Consider the following 17,789-nt stretch of genomic DNA (forward strand, 5'->3'; position numbering starts at 1 on the left):
TGAAACAAAACGGTCCTTATGAGAAAAGATTGTATCCGTCTAAATACATTTTGGTTGGACGGCTAGGATCAACATATGACATACGATCCTTTTTCTTTCATATACATTGAGGCAGGTGATCATCCTCAGTATCTTCAAATCTTGTTTCATATGACACATTAAATCACACATTAGCTGGGAAGGACCATATGTATCAGATTTTCTCTATGGGATCGGGCTGTTGGGCTTCCAAACTCTAAACCACTCCACAACTTCAAGGAAGGAGAGAGAGAAGAGAGGAGTGGGGGAAGCACGATACTTAAAGTGCAAGACACGTCCACTTTTTTTATGACTAAGACATCTTTTACCAATCAACTCTGACTCGATTTTGCTAATAAACTAGTTAGAACTCATAAAAAGACTTGTCGGTTTCAGCTTTGGCTCGGGTAGGCCCGTAAAGGCTTGCACATTTTGTAAGATATGTTTTTCTTTTCCAAACAAATAAATTGGTTGCTAGGCATAAATGAGAATTCATTCTTTGATTTATCATTCTTTGGGAAAAAAAACTCCCCACCTTCAATTATCATATTTATTTTCATTAGTTCCCAAAATTCCACCTACATTATACAAGTTTGGCAGCTTGTTTTTTAGGGGACATATTTGTCATTTCAAGATTGTGACTACGTTTCAGGTCATCTACCAAAGCCAAAAGACCCAGGAGCCAACTTTGTTCATTAGCCCTCAACAGGGGTAAGTTGGTAATTTGGTATGGCATCGAGTGGGCCCTCCACCTCCTTGTCTCCGAAATCTCTCAAGTAGCACTCGAACCTGTGGGCCCTACTCTCCGGCATGGACACCAAAATGGTAACAGCGTCCGGGTGGCCCACCACGGGTAGGAACACGCACTGGACCTCGCTCGAGATGGGGCCCACATGTGCAGGCAGCCCCGACCCGAAGTCCACCCGCTCCAGCCCGAGCCGGGACCACTGGGTCACCACCAGGCTCGAGCCCAGGTCCACTCCCAAACGGTGCTCCTCCAGCAGGTCCACCACCGACCGCACATGCTCGTCCGAGAGCGCAGCCTTCTTCGCTGCCTGCACTGCCCTCACGGCCCGATAGATGTTGCCGGATCCGAGTGACTCCGAGTCGCACTCTGCACAGCCAAGCACAATTGCATTCCCATAGTATCCTATCGGCAGGGGCGGATCAAGCCGGGCCCGTACATCGGCGGTGAACAGGAGCTTCACGGCCTTCCTGGCCATCACCCGTGTCCAACACCGCCACACGTGCGCTGCAAGCACCTCGAAAGATGTGCACTTGAGCGAGGGCATGCATAGGCGCTTGAGCTGCAGGATCAGGTCGGGTCTGAACATCACCGAGACTGGAACCAGGGGCTCGGCTGGAACGCAGCTGCGGTCTTCCAGGCAGGGTCCCGATTGGGGTTGCACGAATTCCGGGTGGGGGAACTGGACCCTGAGCGGGACCCTGGGCTTGAGGGCTTCCCTGCCCCAACATGGTGGGACCGAGATGGGGGAGGTGGGATCTCGACACGTGTCGGCCCAGGCGTGAAGGAATTGAGAGCTCCCTATTCCATCGCATACACAGTGACTGATGCCCACGCACAGTATCAGCCCTCCACATCTCAGATGGGTCGCCTGAATGGCACAAACGTAAATATTCAGATACCAAGAGGATGGTCGACTCTTTTTTTTTTTGTTTAGCAAAATTACACATATACCCTTTAGGAACATTTATGTTATTGCAAATTTTTGGGCGTGCTAACCTTCTTAGGTGTATATAAAATTGGAATTTAGAAATATTTTCCACTCATCTTGAATAATTTATATTCTTCACAATGGAACAAACATCGTGCATCTTGTGGGCTTATCTCTAATTTTGTGCCGTTGCAAGTCAAAAGAAGAAAATATTCGAATCCTTTGAGGAACAAACATAATGAAGGACAGCTAAATGACAATCATCTATGACATCTTACCCATTTAACATCACAAAGATACGGATATGACTCGACATGCAACATGAGTCCAAATTTTTTTTTTTTTAAGAAATAGACATTAGGATATTTGGTTTTTTTTTATTTTGTAATCAATAAATAAAAACTCAATTTGTTATTTTAAAAATAAAATACATATTAAGACTATTAAAAACACTAAAATAATTCAGGGACACGTGGCCAAAATAGCGTGTCCCCGTGACACATTAGAAAAGCTATAGAAATGGGCTTTCTATGGGTAAACCCCAAAAAAAATATAAAGAAAATGATAATTATCGAGCCCATTGAGAATTGTTATTTGCAAGGAATTTTCACTTCCACATCCAAACGCACCCCCAGACTTTTGGGCACACCTCCATAGAAGCCAACTGGCATTAAGGAACAAGAACAAGGGTAGTTGTGTCCCCTGAAAATAATGGGGCATCTTGGTCATTAATGTTTTCAGGAGCAGTTTTGGTGATGGTCCTATTTGGCGGGTCGCTGCGTTCAAACAAGTTGGGGACCAGAAAAAAGGACCAATCGATAGAAAAAATCAAGTTATTATTCCATCTTGTCGAAGGAAAATATGGAATTTTTTGATAAAAAGGATGGGAAACTGACCTATTCCAGAAGTAGGGCGTTTGAAAATTCAACGGGAAATGGATTTCATTTCCATGGCAAAGGAAATCTACACAACTCGTGTAGTGTACATCTCAGCTTCTCTCAACAAAAGGGCAAGTTGGTTAGAGGAATAAACAGGGTTATCCCATCATGACAGCATTGTTTTTTTTATTTTTAATTGGAGAAACCGCCACAGGCGCACAGAGACCTAGCCCCGATGGCTCAGCCTGCCGTACCAAAGGTGTCTGTCCATGCCAGCTTAAAACTAAGCCCTCGACCCTAGAGAGTCACATGGGATTTGAACCTAGACTACCCTTTAGGTCAAACGGTCTAGGCCCCATTATGACAGCATTTTAGTGGGAAAAAACAAAAACAAAAAGTTCTTGGTGTATTTTTTTATAAAATCTTTGAAAATATAAAACCCCAAAAAAATATCTTATTATTAACACTTTTTCTTTTTCTTTTTTTGAATAAGCAAAGCCGGGGGTTAGGCAAGCAAGACCCTTAGCAGAAAAGGCTAGTCCGGTCATTTTCTAAAAGATTCAGGAAATAAACGTCATCTAAAAGAAAACCAAGTAAACGGGATCGACTCAACAACGACACACAGCGGTCGTACGTGAGGGGTTGAGCGAGGGTAAAAGGACGAAAAGGTTCTCGGTCGTTTACCTGAATAACGAGGGGAGGGAGGGAGAGGAAGTCCAGGCCGGGCGCCCGGTAGAGGAGCTTCCGCCAGGAGCGGGAGGGCGACCTGACGGAGCGGAGGAATTCGTCGGCGGAGACGTCCATGAGGGCCTCGGAGAAGAGTGCGCCCTCGCCGGAGCACTCCACCTCGAGCTTCTCGGGGTCGACCGAGCTCCGCCTGAGGCGGCCGGCGAGCGGGTAGTATCCGACCAGAACGGCGGAGAGGGAGGAGCGAAGGGAGGGGACGTCGGGGGAGGAGCGGAAGAGGAAGAGGTACTTGATGGAGAAGCGGAGGAATCGGTGGTCGTCGAGGTTGGAGAGGTAGAGCACGCCGTTGGGGGTCGGGGAGAGCGGCGGGATCAGCACCGGCGGGCTCAGCAGCTCGCACTCCGGCAGCTCATAGCAATTCGGCATGCTTAGTTTCTTTCTTGAGTGTGTAGAGAAAGAGAGAGAGAGAGAGAGAGTTCAGTAAGAAATGAAAATAACGGAGGGGGAGGGACAAGGAGAAAGGGAGAGCAGTGGGTTCAGATGTGTGGAATGTTGGGTGTGCTTGCCCTTTGAAACTGATGGAGTTTATATAGACGAGAGAGAAAGAGAGTGACCATTGGATTTCTTTTCTTTTTTAGTTATACTGTATATATAAAGAGAAAGAAAAGATAAGGTGCTCACTCTTTCTCTCTCTTATTGGTAAGGAACAAGAAACTTTCATGTTGAGATCTCGTTTTTTTTTAATTTCCAAATAATGTTGAATTGAGACCAGGTGCAATGTGATTGCACACTTTAAGCATGCTGCTGCACCTCGTTACACAACATCTCGTACCAAAGATGGTGGGTGGTAATGTGCAGTAGCATAGTAAAAAGTGTGCAATCACATTGCACCTGATACTCCTTAAGAGTTGTCTAAAATGACAGGAGCAAGTGCAGTGTCCTTATCAGTGATCATTTCTATCTCTTAATAGATGGTTTTTTGGTCCTTATCAAGGAAAGAGAGTAGGCACACCCTATTTTTTCTTTCTTTGTATATATGAAAAAATAAAAGAAACCAGTAATAACTCTCTCTCTCATCCTATATTTATTTTCCTTGTATATACAAAAAAGAAACCCAATAATAACTCTTTTTCTCTCAGGGAAGAATTCAAATTGGCTAGAGGTGTACGACAAGGTTGTCCTCTAGCACCTATCCTTTTTAATATCGTGGCAAATGATTTACCTATTCTCATGAAAATGGTAAAACAAACAGGCTTCTTGGAATCCTTGGGCATTCCTGGTTTTGTTGGTCACACAATTCAATATGCAGACGATACTTTAATATTTGGACATGTGAATGTTAATCAAATGTTCAGGTTGTGCTTCATTATTAAAGTCTTCGCTGCAATTCCAAGTCTTCGCTTGAACAAGAGTAAGTGTGCTCTGTTCTTACTTAATGTTGATCATCTTCTCCAATCGACTGCTGCAAGGATCTTCAATTGCCCAATATTCGACCTTTCTGTCAATTTCTCGGGTCTATCGTTGCACTCTCTGCAGTCAGCGGAAACTTCTGCTTGGATGTCTACTATAGAGAGGGTGCAAGGGAGATTGCAGGCTTGGAAGGCTCGATATTTATCTTTTGCAGGATGATTGACGCTCATTCGCCATGTTTTAGCCCGATTACCAGATTTTCGAATGAGCATGTCCATTATACCGACGACAGTAGAACAGACGATTAACTGTTTGCTTTCGCACTTCCTTTGGTCTAGGAATATGTCGCACAAAAAATACTTGCTTGTTTCTTGGCAATAGATCGTCCTTTTGAGGCAGCAAGGTGGCTTGGAGATTCCAGTTCTGAGAAAGAGGAGTATCGTTTTAGTCTTGAAGTGAGCTTGGGAAGCTTCCACATTTCAATCTTCTTGGGCTACATTTGTTAGGCAAAAATATAGTAGTCTACATGACTCCCTTCTTTCCACGCCCAGTTCAGTGTGTCATTCGTCCCTCTGGCTGGAGTGGTGGAAGACACTTCGGTCCTTCAGTGACAGAGATCTTAGGCTTGTCCATGATCTGTCGTGGCTTCACTGAGCCATGGCGAGCGGAGATAGGTTCTCCATTAAGCAACTTTACCATTCATTGTTGCCATCCGGGATAGACTGGTTTCCCAGTGATTGTATGTGGGGTAAGGGGCAAGCTCTAAGGGCAAAAGCTTTGGCGTGACTTGTGGCTCTAGATCGTGTTTCAACCCAAATTAATGTCAGGAAACGGGGGATTCAATTTCCAAGCATGTGTGTTCTTTGGTAATGTTGAATGGTGAATGTTCTCTCTCTCTCTCTCTCTCTCTCTCTCTCTCTCTCTCTCTCTCTCTCTCTCTATATATATATATATATATATATATATATATATATATATATATATATATATATATATATATATATATATATATATATATTATGCTGAAAGTGGTAGTTGCCTAGTGCAAATAAACCTGTGTTGAGCACCCATCTTATGCTCATCATAGACGCTCCAGCGCACGTCCTGTGTAAAAGGAAACCTTAGCGATGCTTTTGAAGCACTTTTAAAGTTCAAAAAACTGTTGAGACTTTTAGGTGCTTCAAAAGTGTCACTAAAGGCTCTTTATACCAGAGTTGTAAGACAAAGAAGCGATACGAAAAGTGAAAGCGGGAAGCGGGGCACTTCTAAAATTTTAGGAAGTGGGAAGCGAGGGACGACTTAAGAGTGAACCAAGAAGCGTCTCAAAAATGACCTAGGAAGCGTCTTCGAAACGACCTAGGATTCGAGTGAGAAGCGAAAGGAAAACGAATAAGAATTGAAAGGGAAGTGACAAATACAATTATATATTTTTATTTTATCAAAAAACAAGATTTATATTATCATTGACAAAATAAAACATGTATCTAAGATAATAAATAATATAAGTTGCAATTATCTAACAAATGCATCATATTGCAACTGTCAAGCATTTAAAAAATAATACATCAAGAGAAAATCATAATTCACATTCTTGTTGCAACCATTTAACAAATCCACGAAAGTACTAAATAATACATTAAGAAAATAAATAAATTTGATTAAAAAATATACATTTTCAACGAAAGAATCAAATGGCTTCTTATTTGATGTTGTGATTGTTGTAAATCTTGTGATTTCTATAACATAGAAAATAAAAAATCAATAAACTCAAAGATTGCATAGAGATATAGCTAAACTTTTAAGCTATAAACTTTTAAACTGTAAATTATAAGTTAAAAGTTCTAAACTATATGCACATTAATTATATATACTAGTAAAAAATGAAAGTTGAAATTATATTATTAATCAAATGTAAAATCTATTTAGCCAAATTATCAAACAAGAAGCAGATCCATTAGGATGTTATAGATTAAAAAAAATCACACGTTAATTCCTAGATAAAAGACATAAAAGAAAATAGACACAACATTGATCGTGAAAGTATAACATACATTAGTATGTTTTGCATTATAGCACTATTCTGACAGTATAAACTCAGTGGCTCTGATGCAACGAGTTGATAGAAAGAGTAAAGAAGTAAACCCACTCTGTGCAAAAATAAGACGAAAATCCTATTGACATGTAAAGCTTATTTGCAAATTTTGCAGTGTAAAGTAAATCCAATTTCAAGATATTCCTATCTATCATTCATAAATATCATTTTGCATATTTTGCAAATTCTGCAGCTTATTTGTAGATTCTGCAACTTATTCTGCAACTTATTTGCTCTATCATACTAAGAGTTCCTGAGCTCGAATCCGATAGGAATTAGTAACTTAAACAAATATGAAGAAGAAAAAAATGTATCAGCTCTTTCCAACATCGAACAACAACCAGGTGGTATTCCATGAAGAATGAAACCCTTGAAAACAGTGAGTGTTTCTGCAAACAACCAACAACACACATTTTGCTCTCGTACTCCCTATGGGAATGGAAAACTGGATCATTTTCTACATCGGTGGATGAAGAATCGATAACATAAGAAAAAAATGTCACTCTTCCACCTCTCCTCTCCATTAAACCAGTCGATATGAGCATTTTGTGTCTTCGGCGGACACATCTGGTAAAATCACCACTGGCACTGCTAAACTGCACCAGCCAGTAGAATCAAGGTGTGGCTGACAAATAAATAGGAGTGACGGTCGTCAAAGAAAGGCATCCCCCCCCTTTCCCCACTGGGATTTCACTTTCCTTATCTATGTGTGCACTGCGTCAGCACTGGCGAAAACAAAGAGGTTGGCTTTACGGAAAAAGAAGGGGCGGGGGGGGCCTTTTTTCAAAAATTTATGGTTGACCATGTTCCCAGAAAGATTTAAGGATCCATATGCTTAGATTGGAATTGGAAGTTTCGGTAAGAGATGAAGAGTTGTGGGAGATACGTGATGGAGAGATAAGACGGAGATACGTGAGATGGAGAAACGGGTATGTACCTGAATGGATTCATCATCGGTCGGTGGAGGTCGTCGGACATCGGTGCAGGTTGCCGAATTTTGGATTTTGGATTTTGGATTTTGTCGATCGATTGCCAGAGAGAAAAGAGAAGGGAGAAGGAGACTCGGATTCAGCAGAGGCGTGAAAAAAAAAACTAAACCCTTTCGAGTTTTGTTTTCACGAGTTTTTTAAAATCTCTTTTTTGCCCTTACTAAAAAAACTCATTCTTTTAAATTTTTTTGAAAAAACACTTTAACAAAAAGGATAAAACAGTAAATCGTACCCTGCTTACCCCCTTAATGGGGTGTGTGTACCATATTAAAGGGTACGCGTACCACATTAAAGGGGTGTGTACCCCATTAATGGGAGATGCGCTTCCCAAAATAAATATGTGTTTCTTTGTGCATTTCGAAAGTGATGCGTTTTGCGCTTCCGAAGCATATATCGGAGAAGTGTGCTTCCCTTACTCTACATGTGTTTTCGGTAACTCTGCTTTATACACTAGGCGCACTGCTTCGTGCAAGCCTGTGATGGACGCTCACCAGTGTGCCCTGTGTAAGGTCAAAATGTTGCTGACACCTTTCGTGGCGTTTCAAAAGCATCGCTAAAGGCTCTTTTTTTTATATATAGAGCGTGTATTGAGCGTCCATCACACGTGCACAATGGATGCTCAATGCACGTCTATTTACATCAGGTACAAAAAGCGTCAGTCAGCTACCACTCACTCTATATATATATATATATATATATATATATATATATATATATATATATATATGAGTTTATATCTAATACAATCGGTTGTAAGTACAGTCTAATTAAAATCTGTTTTGACTCAATCTAACCTCAGATGTATTTAGCAGCATGCTCGATTGAGTGAGAAAATATCATTGGATCATGTTTTCCGATGAAAACACATTTTTTTACCCAGAAAAGTATCACACATCATAGGCTGTTGATTTTTGGATCGTCAAAACCTATACATAGATCGGATTTCAACGATGCAAAAGCTGGTAGTCACTAAAAAATACATATAGATCGCATCTATGATGTTAGATGTAACAAAAAAAAAGTGTGCTTTGCTAAGTTGCACATGCAATCGATTGTAGCAAATCTTTACCATGTACATGTATTATTTCTTAAATAATCATAAACATAAAAAAACATGTGAGAAAGTGTTTGTTTAATTGGTATGAACCTGCAGATGTGTTTCATATAATTTACTTGACAGAGAGCACGTTTTAAATGAAGTATTTTTCAAGTTTAGAAGTCATTTTAGAGCAATAAAAAAATTAAACATTCATATTTTCCTGAAACTAAACGATGAAAAAAATAAAAAAATAAATTACATTAATTTAAATTAAAACACAACTTTTAGTAAATAAAGATTATAATGCATAAACCAACGGCTCATAATCTTTATAAATATTCAAGCATCCAAAACTTGTCTTTTCCATCAAAAATACATAATTCAATAGTTGGTTCTTAACAAATTCAGCACATCTACATAGTTGGAATTGTAAAAAATGTGTTGAAAATGCCCAATTTATATGGTGTTTTTATATTTTTAATTCTCATGTATATATATATATATATATATATATATATATTGATTGCGCCGATTATTTCTCCTCAAAGAATACCTTTAGAGAGAGAGAGATGGGAAAGTTTTGTGTAGTTGCAGTCATGCTCCACGAGAATGTGAGGGTCATGTCAGATCTTTACCTGGATTCGGTGGTACGATTAGATTCTTGGTTCGTATGAAAAAGAGGGCGAGAAAGCAGGGAGAATATCGGTTGATATGTAAGGCTTTATTTGTTTTAGGATAGGAAAGCTATATAGTCTCATGCCAGTTTCCCTTCTCCCAAGATCGACACAAATGTTCCTTTCTTATTTTGTTGGCTTATTTTATATTAACCAACATGTCCCTCAAATACTCTTGTTAAACTTATCATTATGCAAATAAGACTTCACACTATATGCAGCATCGCTGCACGGTGGACATACAGCAACCTGCCTGACAGCCATCCATTTTGGTATTTCTGGCTGTGGAAATGGAATGGGTGCGTATCTCAATAAATGTTGAGATGGATAGTCAGAAGCCGATGCATAAAAATGACCTATGCGAATAAAAAGGCATGTTACTGTAAAATGATAATATTATTCAAGATTACAACCGTAAACATTCCTCGTTCGTCAATGCAAATAGAAAGGCGAATTGTATAATAGAACAAAACTTTATGCTTCTTTCGTTCCACCATTCATCTATGGAGGAAAGATGAATCCCCTCTACCTACCTGCTGGGGAAAAGCTAGCTTGATTATCCAGTTAATTGACTAAAAACTCCAAGAGCTCCTTTTTTTGTTTTTTTGAAAGGCAAGCTGGGGTTAGGCAGACCCCTACCAGAGCAACAACCAACCCATTTCGGTCGAGCTTACTCATTTACATAACTGAGCGAGTTGAGACTTAATTAATTAGACTCATTGACTTAAACAAGACAAGCTCTTAGCAAATCTCATGACCCAATTTTATTTGGGTTCAGATTAGGGTTTGGGTATAGGTAAAATATTCACCAATATGGGTTAATGAACTTCGTTATATTTTTTCCAGAAACTACTAAGGTATTGTTCAACATACCATTGGGTTTTGAACCTGCAACGTCCCACCACAAGGAGACGTGCACTGATAGCTCCTACCAACCACGCGGCCGTTGGTAATGTCATTAGTCACTCTTGCTGCATGGGATCTGCTTTCCTCACATTTAGTAAGCAAGTGGATCTGGTTCTTCCTCGATGATTCAATCCTAAGTGATGCTCAGGAGCACTTGAAGTAGCTTCCTCCAACAATCCCATTCTCGGTCCCTGATATTCCTACTTTCAGACATCCATACAGCTATCAGAAAATTTTCATAGGAATCTCGAGCCCCAAAACCCATCCTTCACCATCTTTCAGAAAATCTGCTATATGAGTTTCAGCCATATTAGGAGAAACCCCAGTGCCCATTTACTTTACTGAATGATTGATGAAAAACACTATTTTTAGGACAGAATAAGGCAGGACACAGTACTGATTTTCAGCTATAGTGAACTTACTCATCTTTTCTAAAGTCCCGTACAGTCCATCAATATGGGAAAGTAAAGTTATCTTATGCTTCAAGCCAGCCTTAGTGCACCAGCTATAACCATATATATATATATATATATATTCACATTCATGACGCCATTGCTCACATCAACAAACCGAAGGACAAAAAGGCAAAAAGCTAGCAGGACACCAAGATTGTAAGGAGCTAGGGATAGCGAGAGAAAGATAACATGTAGCTGAAGTTTCTACAGAGCGTGGTATTCCAAATATTATGAGCGGATCTGTTCATATCTTGATATCCAAAAAGAATTCAAGCCATGATTGTGGAAGAGAGGGTGGGACCAATGTTGCTAAAATCGATTAACAATGTGGATCGCTTTCTTTAAAAAAAAAAAAAACCTTCGGAATCGATTAATCAACAACTTTGCACCATCAGATGACATGTGATGACTCGGCCAATTCAGACCAATTTTAACAGCATTGGGTGGGAACTTTTGTTGCACAAAACACATTCTCGTGGTGAGCCCAGTGAGCCCGAGTTAAACGAGCCAAGTTTGTGCTGGCTTGTTTATAAAAAAAATACAATGGTTTAGAGCTGGAAGAAATAGGAGTATAAAAAAATACATGTAAAATATATTTTTTAATACCTAACGAGTCAGCCCGAGCATAGAACCTATTGTTCATATTCAGCTTATCGAGCCTATTTTACTTTAAGAGCCATTTCACAGCCCTAACCACGGGCAACTATCACTAAACTTGTCTTTGAAACCATAAACCAAAGTACCAAATGTTAAGAAACTCGTCTCAATTACTTCAAAAATGTGTATCATCTTACATATATAGAAACACGTTTTAATTACATTATAAATGAGAACAAGTTCATTTCTATTATCATTTTTGCATAAAAACAACAATTTCATTATATAAAGATAGTATTTTTATTAAAAGTAATAAATATTATAATTTGTGAAAAACCATTCTACAATATTGATTTATTTACATGTTATGTTTAACCATTTTAAAGTATCTTTCCAAAAATATATACTTTGTATCAACTTTTGATAAACTCGTACCAATTCTTCTAGAAACTGTATTAATGTATATTAGAAACTTATTTTCATATATTAGAAACTTATTTTCATATTTTTCAGGATCCGTTTAATATGCCTTTCAAATAAAAATGTACCAGAAACTTTTTAAGCCCTCACGTACCCATACCAATACCCGTACCCGTTTCTAGCAACTATGGGGATAACTCGTGATTGTTACCAAGTTGAAGGAACCTCATAAGTTTGAAAACAAGGGTGTGAATCCTTTCTTGCAAGGCGGAAGCCAAGTCTGCTCTCTAGTGGGAAATGGCGCGGGCTTGTGAGTGATTCAAGTGATTTTCCTATATTATAAAAAAAACATATATGAAGAGTAAACTTTGACAATTTTTTTCATTGGTCTCCAAAAAAAAAAGTGAAGTATGAAACTTAAAAATAGCTTTAATTTAATCACTTAAAATGATTACTCAAACCCCTATGTGGACATATGGGTTTGTAATTGCAACCACTTACCCTTTTTTTTTTTGGCTTCGAGGACTTTCTCGATTCGCATGCCAAGATCTCAAATCTTCTTGCTTCTCAAAATTAGTGTTTAAAAAAAGTTCTTTGCTATTTAAAAGTTGTTGCGTGGAGATTATCAACCCATTTATTACTTGCCTGATACGTTAATTTTTAATGAAGCAAAAAAAAAGGAAAAAAAAAACTACAAGACACATTATTTGCCTATTTTTGTTGATTTTAATTGAACCAAAAAAAGAAAAAATCTACAAGCATACCAATGATAATTGTATGATATTAGACTTTGTTGTCACCACCTTTCAACCAAAGTCATGATTAGAGATGTCAATGGATTGGATATATCTTAATCTTGTTCTTCAGATTTGGTTAAGAAAACTAAATCCAATTCAAATTCAGTTTAGGACTTTATCACTGAATCCAAAGGATATCTGATTCTGATGGATATCCAAATTCAATTGCATGTATTTCTTATTAGATTTCTCTCATCTGAATCTGGATGTGATTTCAGGTTTGATTAGCTAATATCCAATTAATAAGATTTGGTATTGGCTACATCTTACCAAAATCCGAACCATTTGCATCCCTAGCCAATGATCATAAACATCATCGTATCAACAACTTGCTTATCCAAGATAGCCCTAAACCATTGTTTTGTTTTGTTTTGTTTTTTTTTTTGGATAGTCCAAGAGAAAACCAACCCTCCACACCCATCACTAGTCGCACGTTGGTTGGCCTCCAATTGGTAAAACCCTTCAAGTCTCCCCCCTTCACTATGGAGTACACTCAGCTGCGACCTTTTTGCAAGGAATGCTACCCATGGGTTTCTAACTTGTAACATCCCATCAACTTGCTTACATTCACAAACCACCCATACTAGATGAGCTCCAAACTATTGTTTTGACAGGCAAAACCGCTTTTTATTTTTATGACAAGAAACACACCACGATTAAACCCTAACAGGCCCATCTTATAGTAGTAAACTTTAAGAGAGTGGACCAGCCCCGCAGTGCTGCTCTTTACTTGTTACATGTTTGACGATAGGGAGTATCGAACTCATAACATCCATGGCCTCTAAACTGAAAGACAATATTAGAGGAGATGGCGATCTCACACAACGAAATGCTCAATATAAATAAGCACTCAAAATGTAAAACCCTCAAAAAAAATTTGATTCGGTTCGGATCCGGACTTGACCCGAGGCCACCGCCTCTCTCTGCCTATTAAAGGCAGCGAGGCAAAGGGAGGAGGTTTCTCGAAACCTCCTTCCCCTCTGCTCTCTCATTCTCTCTCTCTCCCCCCGACCCCCTCTTGTTCTCTCACCCTCTCGTCCCCGACTCTGTCTCTCTCATTTCTGCTCATTGAAGACCCCCCGACAACCCACCGCCACCAGCGACCTCCCGTCCAACAGCCCTCAGGTCACCACCCCTCACCTCTGCCATCTTCTCATGTTGACGGAATCGACATAGGCCACACACACACTCCAGGTACGTGTCGCCTCTTTTTCTTCTCTTCTGTCTTCTTTTTCTCCTTTTTCTTTCGTCTCCCTCACTTCTCTGTTTGTCCATGGAAGGGTTGATTCACCTCCCTCAATCGCAGGGGAGAGGCAAAACCCCTTTCTTGCTGCCTTAAATCGCATAAGAGGGGCAGAGCCCCCTTCCTGCGATTTGTTTTGCGAGACAGGGGCCCAGTCCCCTCCTGATGCCTCTGTTTGTAGGGGAGGGGTCGAGCCCCTCTCTGCATGTCGTATTTGGCGGGGGAGAGGTCGATCCCCCTCCCTGCGTCCCCTTTTGGCAGAGGGGGGGTCGAGCCCTCCTTATGCTCCCTGCAGCCAAGGGAGGGGTCGAATCCCCTCCCTACACCACCTTTAGCAGGGGAGGGGGCCAGCCTCCTCCCTGCACCTTTTGACCATATGGGAGGAGTCGAGCTCCTACATGTTCCCTCTATTGGTCAGGGGAGGGGTCGAGCCCCCTCCCTGCACCCTCCAGCGATAGGGAAAGGGCCGAGCCCCCTCCTTGTACCCCCTATATGCAACGGAGGGGCTGAGCCCCTTCCCTGCTTACCCTTTGGCAGGGATAGGGCCAAGCCCCTCCCTGTGCACTCGTTTTGCAGGGGAGGGGCTGAGCCCCTCCCTGCACCCTCTGTTTGGCAAGGAAGGGGTCGAGTCCCCTCCCTGCATCTTCTCCTTCCAGTAGGCAGGGGCGTCACCCTTGCCCCCTCTAATTTCGGTAGGCAGGGGTGAAGTCTCTTGCCTCCCCCTTTTTTAATTGACGGGCAGGGGCCTGCCTCCTTGCTCCTTCGGCTGGCAGAGGTAAAGCCCCCTGCCTCTCTTGTTTTTGTTAGGCAGAGCTTTACCCCTGCCTCTCTTTCACCTTGTCAGGTAGGGGCACAACCCATGTCTACTCTCATTTTCGGAAGGCAGGGGCGCAGCTCCTACCTCTGTTCGATTTTTTGGAAGGCAAGGGCACAACTCTTGCTTCTGCCTGAACTGTCGATAGGCAGAGGTGCAACCCTCTGCCTCCCCGTTGTTTGCTAACAGCATATTAATAGGGGCTCGCGGCCCCTGCCCCTGCTTTTTTCGCGTTCAGCAGGTTCGTAGGGGCACGATGCCCCTGCCTCTGCTTCTTTCACGTCAGAACAGCAGCAACACTTCCGTCATCTTTACCTTTCTGATTGAGATAGCATGTTGACGTCTTGCTTTTGCAGCTCATACGATAGATCCTGCTTACGCCCCGCAACCTGGCCCGTTAATTGCTTATACCCGTAGAGGCCAACAAGCTTGCAACTCCCCAAGGTAGGGGAAGATTGCACGGAGGACTTGGACAATTGAATTGAGTTCAATTAACTAAAAAGGATAATTATATATATATATATATATATATATATATATATATATATATACGATTACTCATTTAACTCAAGGACGCGGTTTCGCGATCCTTGTCTTTTACTTTCTGTCATGTCTTTACTTTATCATCGCACTTTGTGTCCAGGCTCTTGCTTTTGCAAATATTTCGTTATTGCCTTGTCATTGCAGATGACACTCAAGTTTTCTCTCATTGCACGTTCTATAAAAGGCATTCTCGTGGAGGATGCAAGAGGCATTTACCACTCTTTCTCTTGCGACAAGAGTTGAGTCGGGAGCTTAACGATACACCCTCGTCTAAGGAGAGGGATCCCTAGCAAGGATCCTGGCTTTTTGAATGAGCAGTCCTGTAAAGTAAACTTGAGAATTTAGGAAGCTGCACAAAAGCATCAAAGACTGCTCAAATCAAAGTATTTAAAAGGATGTGATTGACTGATTTTGTTCGTCTATTTGACATATTTCGGGTAACCCTGAATTGAGGCTTGAGTGAACTTCTTAGCGAGAGTTCTGTTGAGAAACCCATATCTCATTCATCAAAGCCGGTATCGAGTCATGTGAGGCATGTAGATACCACGATAGCGGATGAGATTCTAGAAAATTGTATGCCAAATGTTGGCACAAACTGTTGATTGTTTCAAAAGATAAATAATGTCAAAAGTAAAGTTTGAGAAACATTCCATCTTTGTGAAACACTTTTGTTGAGGCTCCTATTGAGGAACTATATCCCTTTCATCCTAGAGTACTTGTAGTCGTGCACTACACGCTAGTACTGTGATGATCGGATGAGACGGTCATTTGACCTCGAACAGTGCTAAATGCATAATGATGTAAACACATAAAAATGACATCGCCTTCACAGGTAAGATGCTCATTTCGTCAAAAGACCAAAGCATATAGAATGAGTCATCAGTTAAATTAGGTTAGATACTCATTTGGTCAAAAGACCAGAGCATATAGAATGAGTCGTAAGTTAATTTACCTCTGACGCACTCATTTGCTTCTTGTAGTCTGTCAATGGAGAGGATAGAGCGGTACACACTCCAATAGACAGGTTGTTAATAACCACCCCACGGGAAAAGATCTGGCCTCCCTAGTCATTGGAGTTAGGAGAAGGGACAACCAGACATTATCCTAGGTGGTAGATCCCATGGACTTCTGTAGAAGTTGAATGCATCTGTTGCCAAGTACCTGTCTTTGGGGAATTCTCTCTCGGCTAAAGTTGTCCCCTTAGGAGTGAACTCAACTAGCTATTCGGGTTATTAAAAATACATAGAATAACAGATGCCTGAACTAGTCTCAGTTGTTTCTATGATTTGTCTGTGCATACCCGCAGGCCAGTAATATCGAAACATAAGTTTGTTTACACTGATTAATGGGTCATACGACTTGCTAATTGCGTGGTAGTTTACAGCTTACGATCAAATGAATTGTCATGTTGCGTTTGACAGTTGCACTACTTACTTGCTTTGCAGTGCTTACTTGCTTTGAACTGCTTACCTGCTTTGAACTGCTTATCTATTTAACTGTTGATCTGTTTTAAACTGCTTAGCATGTTGAATTAAATGATCTTAATTTAATTTTTTGTAGTCTCTCTTGTGCACCTACTAGTTACTCACGAAACTAACTCATTTTATGAGTATAGGTGATGATTAGGTACACCACGGTCGATGGCGCGATGGCAAGATGGCTTCAAGATTTCTTTTTCCTGCTTTTAGCTCGCGTCATAGACATTTTTCGGTTTTGTCATAGATTTTTCTTTGGATATATTCTGAATTTTGTACTATTTGGAAACTTCTTTAAATGAAAGTAGCTTTTCCAAGTATTTTGCAAGTATCATGTGTAGTGAGTTTTGGTTCTTTTAGCTAACGTGCCCAAAGTTGTCAGCTTGTCTTTCTAAATTCAACAAAAGAATAGTCTTTCGCTGATTTCATAAACAAACTTTGAAAGAAAAGAGATTTTTCTAGTCTCTTACCTATTTTCTGAAAGGTTCGCAAGTTTAAAATTTTAGAGCGTTACACAAAAACATGAATTTATTGGATAGTACTCTTCACTCATATTCAAAATACACAGCTAGAGATAGGCACTCAAAAAACATGATAATACTCCACTTATTTTAAAAATACATTACCCATTGATATGTATAGAGTTGGGAGCCCTTTATGCATGCATAAATAACTACTTTAGCTTTCTTTTCATGAGCTTCATCTTTAAATATGAATTTGCATCTTAATAACTCACTTAATTGCTACTAATAACATGACATGTACCCCAATGACCACTACTTGCTTGACTTAACTCATATAACCCATGACTTATATAGCTTTTTTTCTAAACTCTTCACATGTCATTACAACCGCTCTACTATTGAGACATGTCTCACTAGAGAGTTATCCAATGTATAACCTGCATATATAGTAAACTCACATTAACACTTTTTTTATGCCCATACCCATAACTTCTAATTATGTGATAAATTTAACGCTTAACTTTGTCTCACAACTCAAATGAATTTACACTTGCCCTAACTAATGAAATCACCTCATGAGAGCTTGACACACGACAAGTTTGTGAACAATTC

General features: G+C 40.3%; 1 protein-coding gene across 1 annotated transcript; it reads right to left on the bottom strand.

Moving 5' to 3' along the window:
* Positions 1-673: 673 nt before the first annotated feature.
* Positions 674-3,685, bottom strand: LOC149827012 (alcohol acyltransferase 9-like). Its single transcript, XM_090018411.1, has 2 exons — positions 3,257-3,685; positions 674-1,634 (listed from the first exon to the last, which is right to left on the bottom strand). The coding sequence occupies exons 1-2, from the start codon at positions 3,683-3,685 to the stop codon at positions 714-716; spliced, it is 1,350 nt and encodes a 449-aa protein (XP_089874537.1). The 3' UTR covers positions 674-713.
* Between the last annotated feature and the right edge of the window lie 14,104 nt (positions 3,686-17,789).

This window comes from Nuphar pumila, chromosome 10 (genome assembly GCF_984573655.1).
Source record: "Nuphar pumila chromosome 10, dmNupPumi1.hap1.1, whole genome shotgun sequence".
NCBI lineage: Eukaryota > Viridiplantae > Streptophyta > Magnoliopsida > Nymphaeales > Nymphaeaceae > Nuphar > Nuphar pumila.

Bases quoted from the DNA above. Each gene is read 5' to 3' on its own strand.
- LOC149827012 (XM_090018411.1), bottom strand. From the start codon at position 3,685: ATGCCGAATTGCTATGAGCTGCCGGAGTGCGAGCTGCTGAGCCCGCCG. The intron at 1,635-3,256 runs GTAAACGACCGA...TGTGCCATTCAG, and splicing joins TCCCTCCCCTCGTTATTCAG to GCGACCCATCTGAGATGTGG.